Source organism: Lipotes vexillifer, unplaced genomic scaffold, assembly GCF_000442215.2.
Source record: "Lipotes vexillifer unplaced genomic scaffold, Lipotes_vexillifer_v1.1 scaffold135, whole genome shotgun sequence".
Lineage (NCBI taxonomy): Eukaryota > Metazoa > Chordata > Mammalia > Artiodactyla > Lipotidae > Lipotes > Lipotes vexillifer.
The window spans coordinates 122039-146950 of record NW_006774574.1 but is presented as its reverse complement, the minus strand read 5'-3'; the positions used below and the strand labels follow the sequence as shown (position 1 = coordinate 146950).

General features: G+C 36.5%; 2 protein-coding genes across 2 annotated transcripts in view; one reads left to right on the top strand and one right to left on the bottom strand.

Annotated features, from left to right (window-relative positions):
• The window catches only part of RECQL (RecQ like helicase), a 35117-nt gene extending 34491 nt beyond the window's left edge, over positions 1 to 626 (top strand). The window contains exon 15 of the mRNA XM_007449365.1: positions 107 to 626. Within this exon, the coding sequence (XP_007449427.1) occupies positions 107 to 256 (150 nt within the window). The 3' untranslated portion in view covers positions 257 to 626. The remainder of the gene's footprint in view (positions 1 to 106) is intronic.
• A 9-nt stretch (positions 627 to 635) lies between these two features.
• PYROXD1 (pyridine nucleotide-disulphide oxidoreductase domain 1) lies at positions 636 to 24912 on the bottom strand. The gene is made up of 12 exons (XM_007449364.1): positions 24813 to 24912; positions 22089 to 22169; positions 16705 to 16824; positions 14033 to 14161; positions 11475 to 11548; positions 8216 to 8376; positions 7392 to 7492; positions 6261 to 6396; positions 5250 to 5362; positions 4475 to 4597; positions 2367 to 2504; positions 636 to 1348 (listed from the first exon to the last, which is right to left on the bottom strand). The coding sequence occupies exons 1-12, from the start codon at positions 24894 to 24896 to the stop codon at positions 1100 to 1102; spliced, it is 1509 nt and encodes a 502-aa protein (XP_007449426.1). The 5' UTR covers positions 24897 to 24912; the 3' UTR covers positions 636 to 1099.

Sequence of the window (24912 nt, the reverse complement as noted above, 5' to 3'; positions counted from 1 at the left end):
CACTTAATTAAAGAGGTGATATAGAAGGACTATTGAGATTATTAATCTCCTGAGAAAATGGAATAGCTGAATTTTTACCAGCGTTTGTCTTGCTGTTGTTTTGTAGGCTGAATCACCTCAAAGTTGTCATTCTGAAGGAGCTGATAAAAAGAGGGAAGCAAAAACAAGTAACTTCCAGAAGAAGTCGGTGAACATGCTTCAGCAACCTGATTGTAAGATTACAGGGGCTAAGAAAAGAAAAATTGATAATGCATGAGTTGAGTGCTTCTAAATCTTCTAAGAAAAAGTTTATGCATGTATATACACCATTAGTTTTGTAGTTAATCAAAAGTTTAATTTTAAGACAATTTCATTAATACTTTATTCATATGGAGCTATATTTTCAGAATTTATTTAAGTATTGAAGACTTGAGAATTTGAGACCTTTTGAAATTTTGAGATCATGAACTGTATAAATTTACAGTATGAAACAAGGGAAAAATAAATCATTTTAATGTAAAACCCTTTAAATGTAAAATACTTAAGAGAATAAGTTCATATAACTATCTTAAGCTCTTTATGCCTTGCCATAACTAGTTGTATTTTTTTCTTTTGACACAACTGTCTTTTGATAACAATTATACTGAATATTTTACTAAATAAAAAAGGAATAAGGTATCCATACAAATAATATTAGCAAGTATGCTGTACCTCTATTCAAGTAAAATAAAACTGTAAGCTGCTTGAAACCACAGCCCTACTTTGACATTTCACAGAGAATGGCTCTGGTATATTAACCAGACCACACTGTTGACTAAGTAGATAACAACATAGTTAAATTTGCTCCAAATCTAAATCACAAATGAATGTGTCTAAGTTTAAAAACACAGAAATGAATACTTAAGTGGTCAGTTCTGTGTTAGGAAAAAAATATATCTGTAAATAAATGATTTGAACTGATTTCATCTTTAGAATTTTATTTATTTTTAAAATCTTCGTATTTCTGTATTTTTAACTTCAGATGGTCATCTTTAAATGAGTGCAGTCAGTCAATTTACTTTATTGGCATGTGACGTTTTTGTCTTACTTGGAACTCGATGTAGCCCTTGAAATGCCCTTTTTAGTCAAAATAATCTTCTATATCAATATTTGGATCTAGTAGATCTTCTCCATATGCTGAAAGATTCATCTGGTTTAAAATTAAGTTTTCAAATGTTTCTTCTAAATCAGTTTCACCAATTAAGACCGCTCCCATCATTCGCCCATTCTGCAGGATGGCTTTGATGTACTCTTGTCCTTTGGTACACCTCAGTATTAATTCATGATCTAAACCTAAGCCCTGTGCATTGTATTTTCCCAGCAATACAACCTATATAGAGAAAGACAAAACAGTTATTTTAGTGACTATGAAAAAGAAACATAATATGCAGTTATTTTGTGTTTTCCTAGAATGGCAAATCTAGTCACGAAAATTTACAGCTAGAAGTGCCATTCGGAGGAGCCCAAAGAAAACACTTGCATGGCATGCATTTACTCTACAGATGACACTACCATACAACCTGTGTGAACATTAAAAATACCTACCGAATATACAAATATGTAGGATGTAGACTACATTAGCCTTGAGTCACAATTTAAAGATTTAGTAAGAAGCTGAATTCGATCTTTCACAGGCAAATTGTTTAGTCTCCCTGAACCGTATGTATATATTTGTATGTGTTTCTCCTTATCGGAAAATTAGGAGGAAAAATCCTGCCTCAGAGTGATGTAAAGAGGATTCAATAAGATAATATGTAGGGGGAAGTACCTGCTCATTCTTGAGTATGAACAGCTGTTAGTTCTCTTCACAGAGGAGGAGTGAATTGCAACTAAAACTCAGAAATGCACCAACAGGGAGCAAATCTGGATGAGATTGCCCCCCCAACCCCCTGAACTATAAAATAATATAGTGAGAAGGTAGGTAATGATTATCAGATGATCAGTGATTAAGCCCAGCAATAATAACTAGGTATAGATTGGCAAGAAATGAGGAAATCTGTCATTTTTTGTAAAGTGATTAAAGTCATCTAAGTTTATTCATGTGCGAAAATCAGATGTCCATAATTAGTTATAAAACTAACAATCAGGGGCTTCCCTGGTGGCGCAGTGGTTGAGAGTCTGCCTGCCAATGCAGGGGACACGGGATCGTGCCCTGGTCCGGGAGGATCCCACATGCCACGGAGCGGCTGGGCTCGTGAGCCATGGCTGCTGAGCCTGCGCGTCCGGAGCCTGTGCTCCGCAACGGGAGAGGCCGCAACAGTGAGAGACCCACGTACCGCAAAAAAAAAAAAAAAAAAAACAAAAAACCTAACAAGCAGAAAAGGCACTAATCTGCTTATCTATCTTACCTTGTAGTTAAAAAATTTTGTTACATGAGCGAAAAGTTCAAAGCTGAAATCCATGTCAGTAGACTCGCCTACACTAGCTGCGGCCATGCACTTTGCTGCATACCATCCCATCTGTCTAGCCTGGGTCCACAGCCTCATCTGAAATTTAAAAAAAGGTTATGCAATTTAACTTTTTATTATCATTATTTGAAAAATGTTATCACCTTAACCTAGTAAAATTCTTTAAAGGGGTTCAGTGCTTGACAGTCCTTGAGAACAGTTAGATCTAGCTAGTTAGGTAATTGATTGAATCATCTTTGCCACAGAAGCAATCAGCAATCCACACTAACCAACTGATTCTGGTGTTTGATCATTCTTATACCTCATGTGTGGTAACTAATGTCTTTTTGTGTGCAAAAAATAATAACCATACTCATGGATATGAGCTTTAAGCATTTCTGGTAGAAGTGATAGATTTTTTTAAAAAAAATTCAGTCTCCTCTCTAAACAAGGTTGGGTCTGATGAAGTAAGAGGCAGCTTACGGTAAGGGAGCAGAGTAAACTGAGCACAGTAACAACTAGAGAACGGCCAACAGAAGTGGCCTGCAATATTACCCTGCTGCACTATTACCTAATGTATTCTAGCCTCCGAGTCCCTTTAGTTTGTGTCTCGGACTATATAAAACAAATGAATTAGTGTACTTACTGCTTCTGCAAATTAAGAGATGAAGTTTTATTAGATTCACTCAAAGTAAGAAACTCCTGTTTATTTTTGGACTTTCTTGTATCAGAGTATGAGGCACGTGAAGCATATAATAATATACATATTCCCTAGATTCAACCCTTAGAGGGCTGAGATGTTAAAAAAAAAAATCCCATGAACTCCAATTCCGAATTGAGTTTGGGACAGATATGCCATAAAAACAACATTGGATGTCATTGTAGAGAAAACTAAAAAACAAGCTAGTTTGAAGCATTTTAGAATTATGGCTGAAATCACTCTCTTGTTGATGCTATCTCTGATGTATGTTAAAACATACTAAGGGCTTCCCTGGTGGCGCAGTGGTTGAGAGTCCGCCTGCCGATGCAAGGGACACGGGTTCATGCCCCGGTCCGGGAAGATCCCACATGCCGCGGAGCGGCTGGGCCCGTGAGCCATGGCCACTGAGCCTGCACGTCCGGAGCCTGTGCTCCGCAGCGGGAGAGGCCACAACAGTGAGAGGCCCGCGTACCGCAAAAAAAACCAAACAAACAAAAAAAACTAAATAATAAAGCTGCTTCTTAGGATACATCTGGTTCTTCCACTACTTCACACTCCACAGTTAATCTGAATAAATATCCCTACCTATGGAGCTGGTCTTTCACCAAGATAAGTGTTGACTGATTCTTTCATCTGTTAACATCTACCTCTGTCTCTACTCCTGCTAAAACAACCCCACCTCTGGCCGCTGAGTATCTTCCTCCAGTACTTCTGCTCCACCATTACAAGGCAGGCAACACTGTCGGGGCAGGAGGAAGTCTAGATCCAGTTAGAAGGGGTTGTTAGGCTGAGGAATTCTGCTTACTATGGGAACATTCTTTCAGTAATAATTCCCATGGGAATAATATCATCAGAAACAGAATGTATGGTTTATAATCTCAGTTTGCTACTTTTTCGTCCAAAGCTGTGCTGTCCCAAATCATAGTCACTAGCCACATGACTATTTAATTAAAAGTAAAATTAAAATTCAGTTCCTCAGTCACATTAGCCACATTTCAAATGCTTAGTACACACATCGCTAGTGGCTACCTGACTGGACACTGCCGAAATATAGAGCATTTCTGTCATCACAGAAAGTTCCACTTGACACCGCTGATAAGCATCTGAGCATGAAAAACAAAGTAACCATCATAATTCTTTTTAAATTAAAAGACATCCCAGTCTATTCCATCATTATATAATCACTTACCAAAAGGGAAAAATTCTAGTGTTCCTTTGGTTGGTGTTTTTGTGACAAAAAAACTCTATGATAGCTTCCCACTTAAAGTAGAAAAGTTGGAAAACCAGAAGGCTGGATATGCTGGTAGCAGTTCCTTTATTTTCAGATGGAATCTCTGATAAAAACCTGTGACCACCTATGCCAGCTTACCTGCTGCCAGACTGGGCTGGGCTGCCAGGAGGCTGTGCAGATGTCACCTGCAGCATAGATGTCAGGAAGGGACGTGTGCATGTGATCATCCACCTTCAGGCCACCGTCTTTTCCTACATCAAACTAAACAATGTTCCTCATAAGAATATGGGGTAAGAAAAAGGAAACGTGACTTTTTCATCCTAAAGTAAAAGAACAAGTCAAATTCTACACGTTGATATGCTGCTGATCTTTAATGAGAAAAGTTGGCTAAACCACAGAGTTTAGACAATTAAGCCGAATTTCCAGGCACTCAAATTCCTACTAAGACGAACCCATGAAATTCTTAGAACTTCAAATTCTTAAAATTCTTAGAACATCAAAAATTGCCAATAACCATATGATGACCCCACCCATAGTTACAAAAATATTCCTTAGTTTTTGTAAACTTCAGATGCTAAAAAGCAAAAAATACAAGCTGGCTTCTCTAAAAGAATCACTTTTAAGAATTGATAGGAGGTATCAGTTTCTTACCAACATTTAGATAAATTGTGCATTATGTCCCCTTAATAATGACACTTAGGCTGGGATGTTAACTGCTTAAGGACTTGAAGCAGTAAAAAAAAAAAATTGCAAATCAAGACATGAATATAAACTAAACTGTTTTCAGTCATCTTAAAATTACAGTTCTGTGCCAAAACAATGAACAATTATAATTATGCATGCTTGAGGATTAGAGGTCTTCATAAATAATACTTTAAAAGTGTTCACAGTGGGACAAAAATTTTCACCTTACCTTGTTGCCACAGAGAAAAGGTTCTGTATTTGGTGTAACTCCTGTAGCACTGACAATGAAATCGCAGCCATATATCTTTTCATTGGTCAATTCCACATATACAGGCCATATCTCTTAAAATAAAAAAAAAAAAAAATTATTCTCAAGTGTAATCACCACCGTCTGTAACATTATGTGAATACAATGACTAGAAGAAAGAAAGAAAGAAAAAGGCAGGAGATGACTTTAAAACAACACCTCTTAATATTTATAGGTACATCTGCTAAAACAATTTTTAATGTCATCAGTGCCATCTTCTTATTTTGGGTATAATCGCAAAACCATGGCAGGCATTCTAAACATTTTTCCTTCAAATTTAGACACAGAAATTCTAACAAAGTAAATTTAAATTGATAAAACTTTATAAATTATTTCATCTTTATTAATAGATTATACTCCATTGAGAGTTTAGTCCAACTAGGTTACTCACTTTTCAATGTTTTCCCTTATTATTCACATTCAAACTCTAACACTGTCTTTTCCTATGAAAAAATTCAAAGAACTTAGAGCAGTGGGATATCCCATACAGTAGGTTTGGGTGAGTGTATTTCTGAGTAATTCTCACAGGAGTGTAGAATAGGAATTTTAAGAGATCTGTGCCTTAGTTTCAAATTTATTTCATTCTGTTTGATTTTGAGGATGTCACTTCACCTTTGCGAGTATCAGATTTTTTTTAGTTTTTATGTTTTGTCTTGATTCACAAGATATTCTGATTAACTCACCACGTTATGATGGTCAAAACATAATGAGCCCTACGTAAGATGTTATGCTTTCTACAATTTATTAGAAAATGTAAACAGTAGGTAGTGAAAACAAAATGATTTATGTTATTCAATTTTAGTTTTATTTTTACTTTTCACATTTAAGTTTTATATGGAAATATGAAGCTGTTTTCTAAATATAATAATAAAGCAAGATTAAGTTGTCTTCTTTTAAAATAAGTGTTTATTTTTTTCTTATTTCATCACTTACCTTTGTCAGCTATAACTAACTGATTATGATGGTCTCTTGGAAAAGTCAAGGACTTTTTCTCAGAAATTCTAAATTCTTCCTGAAGATAGATTTTCTTTACTTCACACATAGTTTCAATGTGAATTTTATGAGAAAACTAAAATAAAAGAAGTACTGGTCACTATAATACTTCTAGAAAGAATGATCTGGGTTACTGACGATGAAGAAAAAATTTATAATACACTTATAAAAACATATAGAAACAATAATTCTTATAGTATAAAAGAAAACACACTGAATGCCCACAAGCATGCCTCTCAATTTCTGTTGGAAAGAAAGAAGCAGAAACTCAGTCAGTACTTAAAGAGATCTAGTAGTTGAATTGGCAGGTAGCACCAAGGGCATACTTTTTACTATGAGCTTCCCTGATAATTACACGTATATTTCTTTTAAATTACAACTGTTACAGACTAAAAAAAAAAGTTGATATATCCCAGACTGTTATATTCCAGAATCTCAGTAAAACGTCAGTTAGGTAGGAGATACTCAATAAATGTTCACTGAACTAAACTGAAGTTCCCAGGTTAAGAATACCATTAATCTTAGGACCTGAAGGTGCAGGAATAAATTACTTTGTGTAATTTCCATCACAAAAATTAGATACACTGTGAAGCCAGTGCCCTTCCAGCCTACTGAAGGCTGAAAAGGTATCATACACAGTAATAAGGACTGCATGTTTCTTGCAATATTTAAATACTATAGCCTTTTAACAACTATTAAAAAACTAAAATATCTAGTAAATAAAATGAGTAAAAGCAAGTCATCTGCTTATGCAATTAGGATATTAAATGTGTATTTTATTTAGAATCTATCTAATAATCTTTAAAATATTATACTACATCTAAAGTGACCTTTGAGAAAAGATTAATTTAAAATAGGACAGGTGTATTCACTAACGTCTCTGTATGGAGATCTCTGTCTCTGGAGAGTTCAGTGGGGCCAAGTGGCACTGAAGCCCTTTCCTAGAACCGTGGATTTTAAGGAAAGTGACCTAGCAATTCTTTGACTATATGCTTATAACCAGTCTTTAACAAACAGTTCAAGAATTTAAAATTGCATTTAGATACGTTTAAACAGTATATGAAAACATACCTCTTTTGTTCCTTTAAGATCCAACCCTTCATGCCAATCAGGTCCCAAGGCACTGCCTGTATTACCAGCATTAGCTTTGGTTTGTGCTTCCTTTTTCCTTCCTGCAGGGATAAACTCAATTCAAAATCCAAATGATATAAAAACTGCCAGGCAGAGAATTACGTTTTTGTTCAGAATTTTTAGGCAATGTAATAATTTTCACACATACATTCATACAGCAGGACTAAACTTATCTATATTAATCATTTTAATCATAATTTTAATATTTTGTGATGTAGAGCTATAAAATGGGTAATCTTTCAATCGAGTGTTGTGTATAAACACTCAAAAGTGTTTTATGGATGTTATATACACTGGTTAATATGAAAGGTAAGAAAATTAGACATCAAATTTTGAAAATTTTGTGAATTTTTAGTAACCCCAAAACTTACAAAATTCTTGCTCAATTTTATAAGCCAGAAGTTTAAAAAAATAAAAAAGCTCTTTTAAACCAAAAAAACTGCATTTGTTTTTAAACTCACTGCATTTTTAATAAAATTACCTTAGGTATTGTCCAACTGGAGCATCTGTCCGCAAAGATGCAGATGGGCTGGTTTACTTAATTTACTTTAAATTACCAGTTTTAGTTATGCATATTTTTCATATAAAATACATCATACACATATATAAATATATTTATCTTATCACATAAGGAAAGAGAAATAAATATCTATATTCCTATCCTCATATAAAATATTTTTGCTAAATTTTCTTATAGCCTTTTTCTATATGGTTAAAAAAATAAAGTTTCATCCGTGAATGAATGAGCTAGATGCTATATTTACCTTCAGTTGTATATCTGGTTCTTTTTTGTGCAATTTTAGCCTCTGGTTTTTCAGCAATGAGCTTTGAAGTCAAGAATTCAGCCGCTCCTGCATCGAAGAAAGTATTCCCAATAGCTTTATCTTTAATGGCCCAAATTACTTCACAGCCTTCAATTTCATACCTAAAGGAATATGAAAGTTAGTTGGAAGAAAAACTCTTTGTGTCTACAAATAACTGTTATCTCTTAAGGCAAATGTAAATAAACTATTTTAAGGCAAACTGAGAAAGAATGATTATAAAGAGGAATGTAACACTTTTTCAGGATAATACGTGCTAAGTAGAATAAATAATACAAGAAATTTAACCAGTTTACTGAAAAAACATGTGACAAATATATGTACTGAATATCAGGTAAAATTTCATTACAATGAATATCACTTCAAAGTGTTCAGTTTCTACAGGATAGTTATATGAATGTCCGCCAGGGTTCCCAGGAGTGAGAAGTGTCTTGCTTATTACCTAGTTATAGAGTAATCAGTAATGAATGGATAGATGTTATAGATGTTATATAGCTACAATATTGAGAGCAGTTGACTTCTTTGCTAACAAATATTTTATGTATTCAAAGCACATTATGGAAGGACACAGAAAAAGCAAATGATAGAAGCTAAAATCTTAACTTTGTTATAACAGAATAATTACCCTGCAGTGAATTCCCTTCACCTCAGAAATTTCCAAGCCATCTAGCCAAAGAAAGATCCAGTTCACAGAAAAATGAAGGATCCTAGAGGAAGAAAGGAATGGCCAAGGAAGCCACCTTCCATTACCGTTCAGGAGGTAGCCAGAGCTCCTGAGCACCTGCAGTTTTATCTCTAGGTTTGGACACGGAGAATGTAATTTTCTTAATATTCATTCCACAAGGTCCCTGAAGTTCATTATAATTTATCTGCAATCACTACTTGTTTTGGTACAAATGAATTGGGACAATCCTGGACACACAGTATCTATGGTCATCCTAACTACACTAGGATTTTATTTGAAATTACAATGGTAATAAGAGTGTATTAACATTATTAATTTTTAACACTGATTTATGGTAAAAAGTACTGCCATCTTTATATCTCAGACTGATATAAGTTAGGTTATATGACTTTTCGAGGCTGATCAATAAGCAGGTGATAAAAGAAAGAAGGTTTAGTACATCTGACTTCAGATCACCTGATGTTCATGCTTTCTGGCATATGGTAAAGAAGTCCCTTGCTTTCTCCAATGGGCCTTTATTTTTCCTCCTCTCCTATGCCAGCAAAGAGTATTTATAGTTACTAAATGTCATATTATCTGGAGAACATTTTATCTTAACACTGCTCAGGTCATACAGCATTGCTGATGAGCAGAAAGCAGAATACACACACATTTGGTGATAAATTTTATATGTTAATTTACATATAGGCACACATTTACCATGAAATGATTTCTTTAATTTTTATAAACTAGGAATTTCTGTAATTACCTTTTTTTTTTTGTATTTTAAAGTAGTACAGCAACATAACACATATCAGAATAGCTTAAAATACTTTTTTTTTTTTGTATTTTAAAGTAGTACAGCAACATAACACATATCAGAATAGCTTAAAATACTGATACTAGACCAGCGAGCCATATTTACTGTAAGTAGTCACCACAAGTGACTCCTGGGTGTGCCATACCTCACGAGACACCCTCTAATCCTCTTACCCTATGAACTGGTCCTTAGAAAGATGTGTAAGCATGAAGGTATCATCACCCATAGGGGAAATACTGCTTTCATTTTTAAAACCACTCTTAAAAAACAGAAGTATTAAATTTTGTGAAATTACGAAAAACTATGTCTGTTTGAAAAAGAAAGGATTAACCTACATTTGGAAAGAAGAAAAGAGATAATAACTGAAATAAAAGTATACTGAAGAAAATCAACATTAGCCACAGTGGGACACGGGGGCTATTAAAAAGCAGAAAGAGTCTGGATACGTCATTTTTCATCAAGAGAAGACAAAGGCCTAATCATTCAGTAAACCTAAACCGAGAGAATAGCACTATATGGGAGCTTTCTTAAACTACCAGAGTTTACTGAATATAAAATTATGTGTTTTATATCCAAATATGTGGTCTTTAATCTCCGACCTAAAGAAAGTGAGGAATAGGATTAAATGTTGTGAGACTCTGAACATTTTTGAATAAGAAAGCTTTTCAATGTGAATAATAGTAATAATAATAATAATAATAATAGTATTAAGTTATACTTTTGGTGATAACTGATGGAGAAAATCTGTCATGTGTACATAAGGATTTGAAGCCCCTCTTACAATAAATCTATGCCTGCCTCCTCTTGGCCCAGTTTGGTCTTGACTCCCTAGTTTTTTCTCTGCATTTTCCCATACAATGCCGCAAACTTCATAATTAAAATAATGACTGCTGCCACACCTAGTACTCAGGCAATCCAACAACTCTTACAGGTTTCCACTCGGATTCACCATCCTCTAAAAAGGAGGGGCAAAAACCTAGTCTCAGAGTTGGAATGAATGAAAGTGAGAAAAGACAGGGCTTTGGCAGATTGCTTATTCTGATATAAATTTGTCCTCTCTGTAGTCAGACCCAACTTTCTAGCCTGAAAAATATCTAGACTATTCCATGTCAGCCATCTGCTGAAAGATAAAATCACAAAGAAAGTGCATCAATGCTCTGTAGACCACAGCAGGTCCTCAATGTTTTCCAAACTTGAAGTATCATCTTAAGATGACAGTATTTCACATTAAGGTGTTCACAATCCCCAACTTCCAAAAACCAAGAGCTAGGAGTACCACATACCCTGAAATAGAACTCACAAACACTTGTGTTTCATCGGCCAGACGGGTACCATACATGAGTGAAGCAGGATGGGTATAAGCAATAAAAAGTCGCAGGGACTATCACCAGAAACCTCTAAGGGTGTACACGTTTTCAATTGTTTTTCAGTATAGTGCGTGCTTATAAGAACACATGTATGGGTCAAATCTAGACAGTCATCAGTGTCAGACCCTTTGAGACCTAAAGCATTCCTGAAATTCCTATGTTTTATAAGGTCAATTTTGCAACTATGAATTCCATGAAAGCTAAAAAAATAAAGTGGATTTTTCCCCTTGAAAATGAATGAAAAACAATTATATTTATCTGATTTTAGGGTAACAAGATGTCTTCTAGTCTGTTAATAATCACATGAATCACAGAGCAATTCTTACATAATATTCAAATATAGGTACTTACACTAATTCAAGTGCAATACCGCCATTTCCTATGATCATTATTCTCTTAGCTTTTGTAAGCTGTTTCTGAAATTCCTGTATCAAAAAGAAAATGAAAAGAGTGTTTTGTAATAGTGGGTAATGCCTGAAGCAACAGGCTTCACTGATAATAAACCTCACTTTCCCACTCTGCCAGGACACACCATCCCAATTAATATAATAAATGATCCCTCCATGTTTCACCCCAAACTGCCTTTATGGCAAGGCCTCTTCCTGACTTTCCTTGCCTTTTATGTCACTACATTCAGAATTGCAGCAAGAGCCTCTGTCTTTAGTTTACCACCTTCCCAACTATTTGACCAAATCAATTACCAACATGACATTGATCTAGACCCTGGAAACAGGATTCTTCCTTTCCTTCTAGTCCCTCAATTGACACTTTCCTTGCAGTTACTCAGCACTTGGAACTTGCAGGAACGAGAAGCACAGCAGCACAGTGGTTAAGAGCACAGATCTAGAGTCCCTGGCTCTAGCAGTTACTAACCAGGTGACCTTGGGCAAACTGCTTAACCTCTCTGCACCGCAGGTTCCCCAACTATAAATGGAAATAAGAGGTGAGTATATCTCAAGGTCTCTATAAGTATTAAGATGATAGAGATAAAGCTGTTGGGAGTAGGAAGCACATAATGTCTAATATTTATTTAAAAATGTTATTACGTTATAAGACAGTGAATTGATGCCTCCACCTCCCATCCCTCCCTCCCCCCCCCCCCAAAAGATCACAATGAACTTGGAGAGAAAAAAAAAATACCAGGAGTCATTCTTATGGTACTTTCTAAAGTAGAGAATAGTCCCATTGCTTCAAGATGACATTTGAATAGCTAAATTCCACCTCCTACTATGTCAGGTCACCATTTCTACTCATGGGCTCCAAAACTTATTGTAAAATGTACAGTACATAACCACTGAATTGACTTCTTTAAATTCTACAAGAAAAAACCTGAAGTTAATTCTACTTTGTCCTTCACTGAACACAGTAGGTAAAGACCTGTAAAGAGCAGTGGACAGGGAGATGAATGTCATGAGTTTAGGTTATACTTCTGATGATAACTACTTTAGTATAGCTAAATTTCTTAGTCTCTCCATCTCAGCTGCCTCTTTGTAGAGTGGGAGTAATGACTGTCACACAGGATTATCATGAGAATTCAGTGAGTTCATATGTGTAGAGGGCCTCGCTGTAACACAGTCATGAACTCAATCTTTGATAATATGAACCTAAAATGTTTACAAGAACATAATCCAGTTCTTCTAGTATTGTCTAAATTTCTAATTATTTAAGAAGAAAATACTATCAATTTTCAAGACTATAAAATCTTTTTTTTTTTTTTTTTTGCGCTCAGCCTTCTCAGCCCAAAGCTCCAGGCAGCTGCTTCTGGTTGAGCGGATTACAGGAGATCTAAATCTGTTTGCCATCCCTGTCATAAAAGAAACAGCACATAAACTTTCAAACAACTGCAATTTGCTTTTTTTTTTTTTTACCTAACAAAAAGAAACGGGCTTTACCAGTATTAATGTCAAAATTCTTGGCATCCCCCTTCTTCCTTATGTAACCATGATTGTGTTTGCATTTGTTTCTTATAGATGTTGAAGAATGTGCCTTATTCAAATTAGTTGTGTGTGGGGTTTTTTGTTTTTTGTTTTTTTGCAGTACGCGGGCCTCTCACTGCCGTGGCCTCGCGGAGCACAGGCTCCGGACGCGCAGGCTCAGCGGCCATGGCTCACAGGCCCAGCCGCTCTGCGGCATGTGGGATCTTCCCAGACCGGGGCACGAACCCGCGTACCCTGCATCGGCAGGCGGACTCTCAGCCACTGCGCCACCAGGGAAGCCCGACTATAAAATCTTATCATGTAAATGTACAATTACCACTTCATGGGACAGAACAACAACAATGAGCCTGAGGTAAGACAATAGTATTGGGACTAGAAAACAAGAAGGTTTTTGGCAATAAGGGTCAATGAACTCTGAAATAAATTACCAAAAGAAGTTGTACAAGGTTCTGAAGATAGAATTTCACCTTACTGGGATAGTTTATCACTGTTCTTGAGCAGAACAACAAACAAAGTGTCTTTTTCAGTTCTAGGATTCTGTCATGATTCTGTATGACAAAGATCTTCTGAATACTAATTTCTTTGCTAAGAAGTAAATTTTGGACATGCTTTATCTTTTGAGAAAAAGATCATTACGTCATTTAGGATGCAAATCACATACTCCTGATCAGAGTAAAATAATGAATGTGTATGCAATGTAAGTTGTAACCTTCAGCAGAGACATTATTTCTGGGATATCACATAATGGAAAGAACATGAATTAAAAAACAAGATAAATTATCCACTAAAACTAAACTCAAATTGGCAGTAATAAAACATTATAACTACTTTCTGGTTTATGAGTCATGAAACCTTTCTTCTGCTGCTACAGTTTAGGAATTGACATTATAAGTGGAACACTTTGATTCAAATGTAGAAAAAGTCTAAGAAACCTTCATGTTTCTTCCCCATGACCCGATGTCAAAATGTTACCTGAGCACTGTCTGTATCACGGATTCCTAACACATAAGGATTTCCTTCACATATCAACTTTGGTTTAGCTCCAGCACACAAACAGAGCTTCTTATAAATATGCTGATTGCCATCTTCAGTTAAAATGCACTGTAAAACCATAGAGCAACGAAGAGGAGAGGGGGAACATTTATACATAGGTACAACTGCACTTTAAACATTCAGTAAGACAAATGCAAAAAATATATTAAGGTTGCCTCTTGGTGGCACTCAATACTTTGTTACAGCAATGACAAAGCTAACTAAGCATGAGAATGCATTCTCTAATCCAGTGATTCCTAATCACTTTAGAACCATGAACCATTTAAAAAATATGATGAAAATTAGTCCTCCCGTGGAAAAAAAAAGGTACATTCCCACAAAATTTTGGATAAAACCAAGGGAATCTCATGTTTGGAAAGGTATGTTGACCTTAGATTAGAAAGGAAACATTTAGAAAATTTCAAATTGAGCATTCTGATGAACATTTCCTTGATGAACATTCCGCTCTCAATGAGAAGATACTGTAAGAAGATCTAGTGATTCTAATCATATCAGACCTTAATGTCTGTTATGGGTACAGGGGAGTAGTGAATGGTAGAATAGGTCACAATACATCTTCTTAATCCGAAAAATCAGAAGTGCTAAAAACCATTATTTATATTCTTAAGTACAAATAACAATCACTTTACCAGCAAACTTCATGCTGTTTGGGGATTATATTTTCATATAAGTGAAAAGCATGTTAACCTTAAATCCTAGCATGTACTGGCTTTAAAGTTAATTTATATTAATTTTGAATTAATGAATTTAGATGAATCTAAAAATATATATCAGAGATCCACTGTTTTTGTTCCTTAATATTGAATGAATACACAAAAGTAGAAGCATTTAGAAAGCAGGTACACATAAGCATGTGCTACTATGAGAGATGTCAGACTTTGCTGGAATGGTTTCAGAGGTTAACCTTTGTCCCATGTATCTGATTTATAAAACTTGCCAGTTAGCATTTACATACCCACTGAAATATTTGTTTCCCATTTTAACTCTTCAGCTACATAATAAATACATAAAACCAATAAACCAACACAGTATAATCACACAGAAATGTTACACAAGTCTTCCTTTAGACAATCTGGTTAGAATTTTAACTAACAGAAGTTAGTTATAGGCACTGACCAAATTTTAAAAATTATTTGCATTTAGCTACTATAAAAGAAACACAAAAACTTTTCATTGGCTACTGTTAAATTTTTGGAAGTAGAGACAAAGGTACAACACATCGTTGCTAATTCACTCAAGAATACGAAGGATGGATGACAGAATGCAGACATGTATGTTATGCAGGACACTTTTCAAATGAAACGTGTGGCACTCTGATTCATTCAAATGCCCTAATATATAAGTTCCCTCACAACTCATTAGTATACTTTTGAGCCTACCTCAATGAGCAGATTCACTGACGTGGGTGTTTTATGGAACAAGTACTACCATCACAAGTATTAGGAACTAAAGGCGGTATTTGGATTCAGATTTGTAATATTTTTCTCAAAAAACTCAGTACTTTTTCTTACTTTTTTTTTCCCTGTCAAGTTATTTGTTTCAAATGTGACATGTATGCTTTTTCCCTAAGGGAAAACTCAAATGTGAGCTGCTTTAGAGAAACAACTACAAACCCTACTTCCTATCTTGCCTAAAGCTCATCTGAAGATACTGTTAATCATGTGACACTGAGAATTCCTGACATCTGAGACTGAGGTACTGCCTTTCCTGAGACTGTCTTAGTTTGGGCCTTATATCATTTTGGACTATTACAACCACCTTCTAATTTGGTTGTTGGCTACTGGCCACTTGCTCTATCCCAGTTCATCCTTGACATTGCTGTCAGATCCATCTTCCTAAAAGAGTATTTTAGCATCCCTGGCTCCACTTAGAATCTCTTTACTATTTTTTTCCACTGATTATAAAATACACTCAATTTATTAGGATGACATAAAAAGCTCTTCACAACCTTACTTACTTATTTCTCTGGGCTAGTCGGCCAATCTCCTTTACTTATCCACACCCTAACCCCTTTGACAGTCTCACCCTTCCACATGCCCCTTTCCTTTCTCTGGGTCTCTGAACCCGTAACGTAATCTATTCTTCCTGGAATGTCCTTTTCCACCTGGAGAACTCAATTCACCCATCTTTAAAACATAGCTCAAATATTACTCAATCTGGGAGGTCTTCCTGAATACCTACCATCAGAGCTTTGATAATATTTCAACAGCTGTTTTCTTCTATGGACATACATTAAACGTACGCATGGCTGTACTCCCTATGACACTGAGAGCTACCGGGAGTAGGTTCCTGCTATCACTGCTACTGTATCCCAATACTTAATGCAGTGCCCAAAACACAGTGAAGACTATATAAATGTTAATGCTAATTAAAAAGGTAAAACCTAAAATAGCCAGGCTAAGCTAATTATATGACCCCAATAACCTCACAAAAAGTGTAAGTTTTTCTAATACTAATGGAAATCAATGTCACTGAAATTTATATGCTAGAGACTTGGGCAGTGGTGGAACAGGTGGGGGTCAAAGGAAGGCAGGCAAAACCTCACCAAGATTTAACAATGGCAAATGTCTTTAAGAAAAAAACCCTCTTACATGTTCTTTGCTGTTCAGTTGCTTTACTCCAGATTCTATAACCTTAATGTTGGGAAAGCGATTTTCTAACATGGTACTTGGCTGTTCTTCAACATCAAATTCTTCCAACACTTTAGAAACCTGTATTAGATAAAAGAAATAAAAATGTATACTTAAAAACTTTTTTCCCTTCAAGAATTAAAAAAAAAACCTTTTTCTTTTTATACACTATTTATTTCATATTCATAAAACAAGAAAGTCTGCCAACTGCACTATATACAGTGAAAAGAGGGTCAGACTCTGCATTTTAAGACCTAAATTCAAATACTAGTCCTACCACTCCTGGGCAACTCAGAAAGTCACTGAGCCTCAGCTTCCTGGCCTGGAAAATTAGGGCTAACACTACTTACTTCTGTATAGTGTAATCAAACAGCTTATCTATTTCTTTATCCTTGTAGCTCTCTCTTTCCATTTACTAGCTAACCTTATTGTGATCTAGTCTTTGGACTCTTCTTTCCTCTTCTCCAAAATCATCAGCATCCTCTTGGACTCACTTTCCATCCTATCCCACTAAGACTCCATTGTGGATCATTTACTTCAAATGATGTGCCATGGATTTGGGGAAGGATTTTCCCCAAATCCTTCCTTGCCCTCTTATCCTTAACCATTAATTACCCTGAAAACACCCAAGCACAGACCAAATTACTTGCTTTCTCTAGGGCTACACCCAGTCTGCTACAGAAGTACCACACACCTTTCAGACTGGTATTTGGCCTTAAACACTGCATGGAAATGCTACTGCACGGCTATAGCAGTTCTCAAACCTTTTAGTCTCAAGACCCCTTCACACCCTTACCAACGATTGAGGACCCCGATGAGCTTTTGTTTTTTTGAGTTACACCTAGCAATATTTGCTGCATTAGGAATTAAAACTGAGAAAAAATTTTAAGTATTTCTTAATTCACTTAAAAGTAACAACAATAAAAACATGTTACACTGATATAACATACCTTTAATGAAAAATATTTTTTTCTAAAACAAAACAAATTAAGTGAGAAGAATAGCCCTGTTTGACATTTTTGCAAATTTCTTTAGTATCTGGCTTAAGAGAAGATGGCTGCATATCTGCTGCTGCATTCAAACTGCTTCTGCCTTTAAACCACTGCAACGTTGTTTTGGTTGAAGTGTCAATACATGAAGAGAGTTCAGTCTCACACAGATATGCAGCCCTTTCAGACAACTGTACATTCTTCTTGATGCCACACTAAAGCTCAACAAGTGATGGTTTCTTAAAGATAGATGAAATGTAGAATTTGAAACCATATCCTGCACTTTGAGTGGATCTTGGAACATAACACATCAGTCGTTTGGACAATACTGGTTCATTAAGTTCATAATGGCAACAAGTACCATCAGTTGTTTTCTTAAAGTGACAGGCTCACTTCATTCATTTTCCAAACATGAATAGCCAGTTTGTCAGCTGTTCTTTCAGGTAAAATTGATGTTCCATGAAAACAGTAGCTAGTTCTTCAACTCAGCAATCGCACAACTGCTTTTCCTTGAGACAACGTTGTACTCATTGTATGCAGAAGAGCTTTATGCATACATCGCGTTGCATCGTACAGAATATTAAAAAGATGTGTACTCAGGAGTCAAGATTTAATAAAACTAACATTTTCTTTTACTGGCTTTTATTTTTTCACTAACTGTGTGGCAGTGAAGAACAAAATGGCTACCAATGTAAGTAGCCACCACTGCTTTTATACCATCAGTGCAAATGTCAATATAGTGAGAAGAGCAATAACATCTTAGTAACATATTCCATTCCATCAGTGAGTGACTTTTTCAAACTTTCACCATTCTAATATTCCCTGAACTTACTCTATCCTCTTTATCCTCAGTAAATCACCTTACTTCTAGGCATGAAGAGACCACTAAGAACTCTAACTACTTCTTTCCCACTATCTAGACATTTCTTTGCTAGTGTCCACCTTCCCTGACCCATTCCCACTATTTCAGAGTCAATCCATTGCTCTGTGCTCCATATCCCGTCGCCTCTCACCTCCTCAGGACTCCTTCCTTGTTATATATTCCTTGCTCTCCTTCATCTTCAGGCTTCCCCACTGGTTTCTTAATCTCAACAGGTGAACAGGCTCAAGTGTTTCCCACCATAAAAGAATAAAACTCAACTTAACGCTAGACCTTATGTCCTCTTTTTGCTGCCACTCTATCTTTTCTACCTTTGCAGCCACATTTTTCAAGAGAGAAAAGTGTATGCTAACCGTCACTTTAGAATTTCCTCCCATTAATTTCTCAACCAGTATAAACTGTCTCAAAGTCACCAATGATTTACACTAGAAATAGCGACTTTAGAGCCACCATCTTTCCTGACCATTCCACAGGATCTGACACAACTGACCACTCCTCTTAGTTGAAACTTTTGCCTTCCTTGGCTTTAGGGTTACTGCCCTTGCACAGTTTTCCTCTTAGATCTAAGACTAGGAAGAAGGGTGGCCATTTTTCAGTTCTCCTTTCTCTCTGACCTCCGCTTAGTGTTCCAAGGACACCACCACTGGGCCCATCTTCTTCTCCCGGCATGTGTCCTTCCTGGGAAAGTGCAAGCCAGGCCTGTAGCTTCAGCTGACACTGAGACAATGGTGAAGACTAAATTACCGTCTCCAGCTCAGTCTTTTCACTTGCTCTAAACGCTCCAGCAGTTTGGCATATCTAAATTTAGATAAAGTGCAATTTCGCATCATGGCACACAAGCCCGTCACCATCTGGCCCCTGCCTACTGGTTCAGACTCGCACTCCACACGCCAGCAGTGAACTGGTCCCTGCTGGGGCATGTTTAACAGCTACACGTTTTCATGACCTTGGCACATGCGTACCTCCACTCGCTCTCTTACAAACACTGTAAAACCTTCTTCAAGTCTCAGTTTCAATGCAACTTCCAATGTAAAGCCTTCCTTGATTCGCAAGGGCAGGCTTTGGCACTCCTTCACAATGTTTTCTATGTATAAAAATAAATATGCATGTATTGGAATATGACCTCAGTTTTTTTGCCTCTATCAGGATAATGATCATATTGTATGACAACTATTTCTTGCATATCTGTTGTCCCAGTAGAAAGTAATCATTCTGAGAAATTGACCATGAGGGCCCTACAGCCAAAGTGCCTAGTTTCAAAACCTGACTTTATGCACCTCAGAAATTTACCTAACCTCACTGTGACCCATTTACCTCACCTGTAACACGGGGATAATATAACGACCTACTTCACAGGGTTAAGAATTAAATACATTAATATATTTAAAACATTCAGAAGCATAGCATAATAAGTACTCCATAAATGTGAATTATTATTATTATTAATCCTTTTTCTCCTTTAAAAATTCACAAGTCATGAATATGTGCTCTTTTTAACACTAAGCAAATAAACAATACATAATAAAGATTAAATATTAAAATCCTCCTTTACCGCTCTTTAAATCTCGCTTTCCCCTTACCCCAGGGATAACCACTAATGACTTTTTGACGTATGTTCTATACTTTTAATCTCTATAGCCTGGGTGCCTAGCACACTGGTTGGTAAATAATCTAGACACTCAATAAATGATAACAAGAATGCAATTTCTGACTTCGAAACACTAAGAATAACTGACATTTGCAATATTTATTTTAATTCACTTTCACATAGATTAGTACATCTTAAGCTCACAATCTTGTTAAGCAAGGAAGATATTTTCCTAATGATGCAACTCAGGTACAGAGATTTGCCAAGGTTACACAGCCAATAAATAATAGTTAGGGGCTTCCCTGGTGGCGCAGTGCTTGAGAGTCCGCCTGCCGATGCAGGAGACGCGGGTTCGTGCCCCGTTTCGGGAGGATCCCACATGCCGCGGAGCGGCTGGGCCCGTGAGCCATGGCCGCTGAGCCTGCGCGTCCGGAGCCTGTGCTCCGCAAATGGGAGAGGCCACAACAGTGAGAGGCCCGCATAACGCAAGGAAAAAAAAAAAATAAAAATAATAGTTAGGCCTAGAACCCAAGTTCTTTTCCTTCTATTGTACAACACTTAAAAAAAAAAAAAAGATTGGCAAAAACTAAACTCAGGTCTTACAACTCTGGGATCATTACACCAAATTAGGTCTTCTGTAAAGACATTAGAAGACTCAGCTATACATCTCTCTATCATGTATGTACTCTTAGCCATAATTGAATATATACTTTTTTCTTTTAGAAATTAAGAGCCATAATTTGTTCTCTGGTTCTCCCAATCCCATAGTTCTTTTGGCTGTACCAAAGGTTCTAAGATATCTTACATATTTCTAGGCAGGTTATAAAGAGCAACATATGGCACTAAATTACCCTTGGTCTTAGGGGCTTATGTAAATCTTAGGGGTTTATATATGAGAATGGGGTAGGTTAACTGTATATTGATCTCTTCCCTGGGAGACAATATATAAAGAACTTTTATAAAACACATACTTCAAGATTGGAAAGGTGTGTTTGTGGGAGATGGGTAGGGAGAAGGTTGCTTTTCTTCTTTAACATCAAGTCTCTAACCTTTATATGAATAAATAATAAATCTTAGACAAAAGGCTGAAAGAAAAAAAGATACAATCTATTATCAGAGTATTATAAGGGAAAACTTCTAATGAATCAAAGACTACGTTAATAGTCTTCATTGCAGCGTGGGAAGAAAAAATTTATGTTTTTCATCTTTTTATTCATTTATTTTTTACATAGGCATTATAATATTCACAATTGTAGCACTATAGTACATGTATATAATTTATAAATATAATATTAAAATATGAGCTCAAAAGTTTTTAACAGGTGAGGTACAAGATCAGAAATGTTTGGAGACCATTTTTCTTTGATACTATGACCCAAATGTTCTCAGACTCCTATTATAATGTTATAAAGTGTGTAAAATAAACTCACGAACTACAAACTGTTCTGAGATGCTTATGACACATCTGAAACATTAATTATCTGCAAGTGTAAACCTGGCTCAAAAGCACTTTTCTTCTGACTCGTAAACACACAAACATATATACACACACACATTTATAATAAAGATACACAAGTATATTTGCATAAAGATACACATGTATATGTGTGTAACATCTTTCCTCAAAAGATAAATTTTTTGAAAAGTAATTCTGAGTGGGACAGAAAAGATGGGAGAGAAGAAGAGAAAACTAGAAATTCAGTACCATTCCAGGTGCTTTTGGTATTCAATCTGAACAATTTTAAACTTTGAGCTATGATTTTAAAATGAGTATCAAAAGAACATTTGTCATTTTAAACAATTAAAATACTACAATTACACTAACTGCTATTTGAGTGACTGTAGTTTTTAAAGAGTAATACTAAGAAAGTTATATAAAGGTTCTTACCTGCTTGAAATTTGTAACTGCTTTAATAACAGGAGAAGCTGTGATCAGGAGAATATCTTCTGATGGAAAGTGAATTGCCAACTTATTAAAAAAAACAAGTAGGAAAAATATGATAAATAACTAAGCGTTAGTACATATGGCATGGTGGGGTGAGGCAGGGATAATGCAATTTTAATAATGTTATTAACTTAGGAAACTAAAAACTCACTGTTCTTCCTCTAAAGGTCTTGGTCATATTTATGGGGTAGTGGTGAGTAATGTCCCCCTCTCATATTGTTAAAATGAAAAATACATTTACGCTAAACTCAACAATTATCATGCAGAGGATGAGAAGAAACTATCTTCTTAATTAACAGTTAAACCAACTACTATTTATTATAAAATAATAATTTCAATTGCCTTTAGTAGAATGAAATTAAGCAAAGCTTCAATAAAACATTTAAAAGCTTAGCGCCTTCCCCAAGTACTTCTAAAATTTTGACAATATTATCACTCTCTCCATCTTGCTTTCCTCTGTATATTCTGTAATTTATTTCCCCACTTTCTGTTTCCACTATTATGCTACTAAAATCACCTTGAAGTTAGCCTTCCAGTATCATATTAACCAGCTTCCCCTGCTCCAAACACATTGTAACTAATCATCTTTCAAAATTTTTCATTTGATCATATTACTACACTGCTCAAAATCATTTGATTACTTATGTAAGTCTTTGTTAAATTCTTAGCACGATTTATAAGACCCTTTATGATCAGGTCTCTACCAGTTTTCTGGCTTCATCTCTGGTCATCCTCCCCAAGCAGCAAAGCTTAAACCATACGTTTTAAGCTTTGCTGCTTCCAGATGGTGCCTCGCTTTTCCACCTGAGATTACACTGTTGCCTCCCTTTGGAAAGTCTGTCTTTTCTTGTCTACTTGGTAAACTTTTTACTCATTCCTCTATATAGGCATAACTCAGAGATATTGTGGGTTCGGTTCCAGACCACTGCAATAAAATGAATATCTCGATAAAGCGAGTTGCATGAAACTTCTGGTTTCCAAGTGCATATAAAAGTTATGTTTAGGGACTTCCCTGGTGGTGCAGTGGTTAAGAATCCGCCTGCCAATGCAGTGTACACAGGTTGGCCTGGTCCGGGAAGATCCCACATGCCACGGAGCAACTAAGCGCATGCAACAGAACTACTGAGTCTGCGCTCTAGAGCCTCTGAGCCACAACTACTGAGCCCGCGCGCCTAGAGCCCATGCTCCGCAGCAAAGACAAGCCACTGCAATGAGAAGACCACGCACTGCAACAAAGAGTAGCCCCCTGCTCACCGCAACTAGAGAAAGCCCGCATGCAGCAACGAAGACCCAACGCAGCCAAAAATAAATAAATAAAAGTTGTTTACACTATAGTTGCCAATATTAAGTGTGCAAAAAAATGTGTTCTTAAAAAACGTAATGCCTTAATTAAAAAATACTTGACTGCTAAAAAATGCTAACCATCCTCTGAACCTTCAGCGAGCGGTAATCTTTTTGCAATAGTAACATCAAAGATCACTGAGCACAGATCACCATTAACAAATAGAATAATAATTTAAAAGTTTGAAATACTGCGAGAATTATCAAAATAGGACACAGAGACACGAAGTGAACAAATGCTGTTGTTAAAATGGTGCCAATAAGGCTTGCTAGAGAGGGTTGCCGCAAACCTTCAATTTGTAAACAATGCAATATATTCAAAGTACAATAAATCGAAGGGCAATAAAATGAGGTATGCCTGTACTAAGACAAAAGGACAACTCCCTTAAGAAAGGATACTTTTTCCCTAATCCACTCCTTACCAACTCCACAGGTACACCGAAGGCAGTGAACACATCGATGAAATGATTTTTTTACTTACTTTTACTTATTTATTTATTTACATGACTCATTAGGCTGTGAGTCCCTAAAAAGGAGGTACCATACTCTGTTTGTATTAGTCTGATCAGCCCTTAGTACAGTGCCTGGATTATAGATGTTTACTCAGAGAATAAACGAAAACTACACATCCAAAGATTAAAAGTTAAGGGAAGAAACCTCTTCAATTTCTTATGACATCAGTGATGTCATAAGAATATGACATCTGTTTACTGTTTACCAACAGAATAATCCAGTCCCTTTTGGAATACATGTACATGTATATACGTGGTCTGATTATTCACTATAAATCAGAAAAGCATACCCTCACTGCCCTTGCCGGTTGTTTTAAAAAACATTACTAGAGATGATATCTCTTCTATCTTGGGAGTCCAAAGTATAGGAAACTTACGTAAGGGTTTCTTTACCATTCAGTTATGATGCACTAAGGACTTGGGCAGCCGCGCGGAAGCGGGATTCAATCAGCTAATTAAGAAAGGGGGCTGAATTTTCTGACCAAGAACTTACTAGTCGTAACCCCACCTCTCCTCCCCATCGGCTTTGACATTACTAGGACCAGAGCCGGGTTCAGTCCGCTTTGCGTTTCCCCTAACAACTTGCTCGCCATCGCTCCTCCCTGCGGCGGAAGCGAAACCTGCGAGGTACTAAGGACATCATCTGGGGCCACGACACAGTCTCTAATATCTGGGAGCAAGAAGGAGAGGGGAAAAAGGAAGCGGCTAAAGAGCGACCTGGAAAATAACTAGGAAAGGCGGGCGGGGAAGGTGCCTCAAGCGCCACCGCCTCCGGGATGGAGAAGATGCGGAGCCGCCTGCGCGCCCCCCTTACCTGCTCCGCACAGGTGACACCCGCGATGCCACCCCCGACCACCACGAACTTCCCCGCCGTCGGGGGCGAGCACGCCGCCTCCATGCCCTCGGACTTCCAG

What these genes read in the sequence shown, in the direction of transcription:
- PYROXD1 (XM_007449364.1), bottom strand. Translation starts at nt 24,896, where the DNA reads ATGGAGGCGGCGTGCTCGCCCCCGACGGCGGGGAAGTTCGTGGTGGTC. An exon ending in GTGTCACCTGTGCGGAGCAG is followed by an intron (nt 22,170 to 24,812) that starts GTAAGGGGGGCG and finishes TTTTTTAATAAG; the next exon opens with TTGGCAATTCACTTTCCATC. An exon ending in GTGATACAGACAGTGCTCAG is followed by an intron (nt 11,549 to 14,032) that starts GTAACATTTTGA and finishes TTTTTGATACAG; the next exon opens with GAATTTCAGAAACAGCTTAC.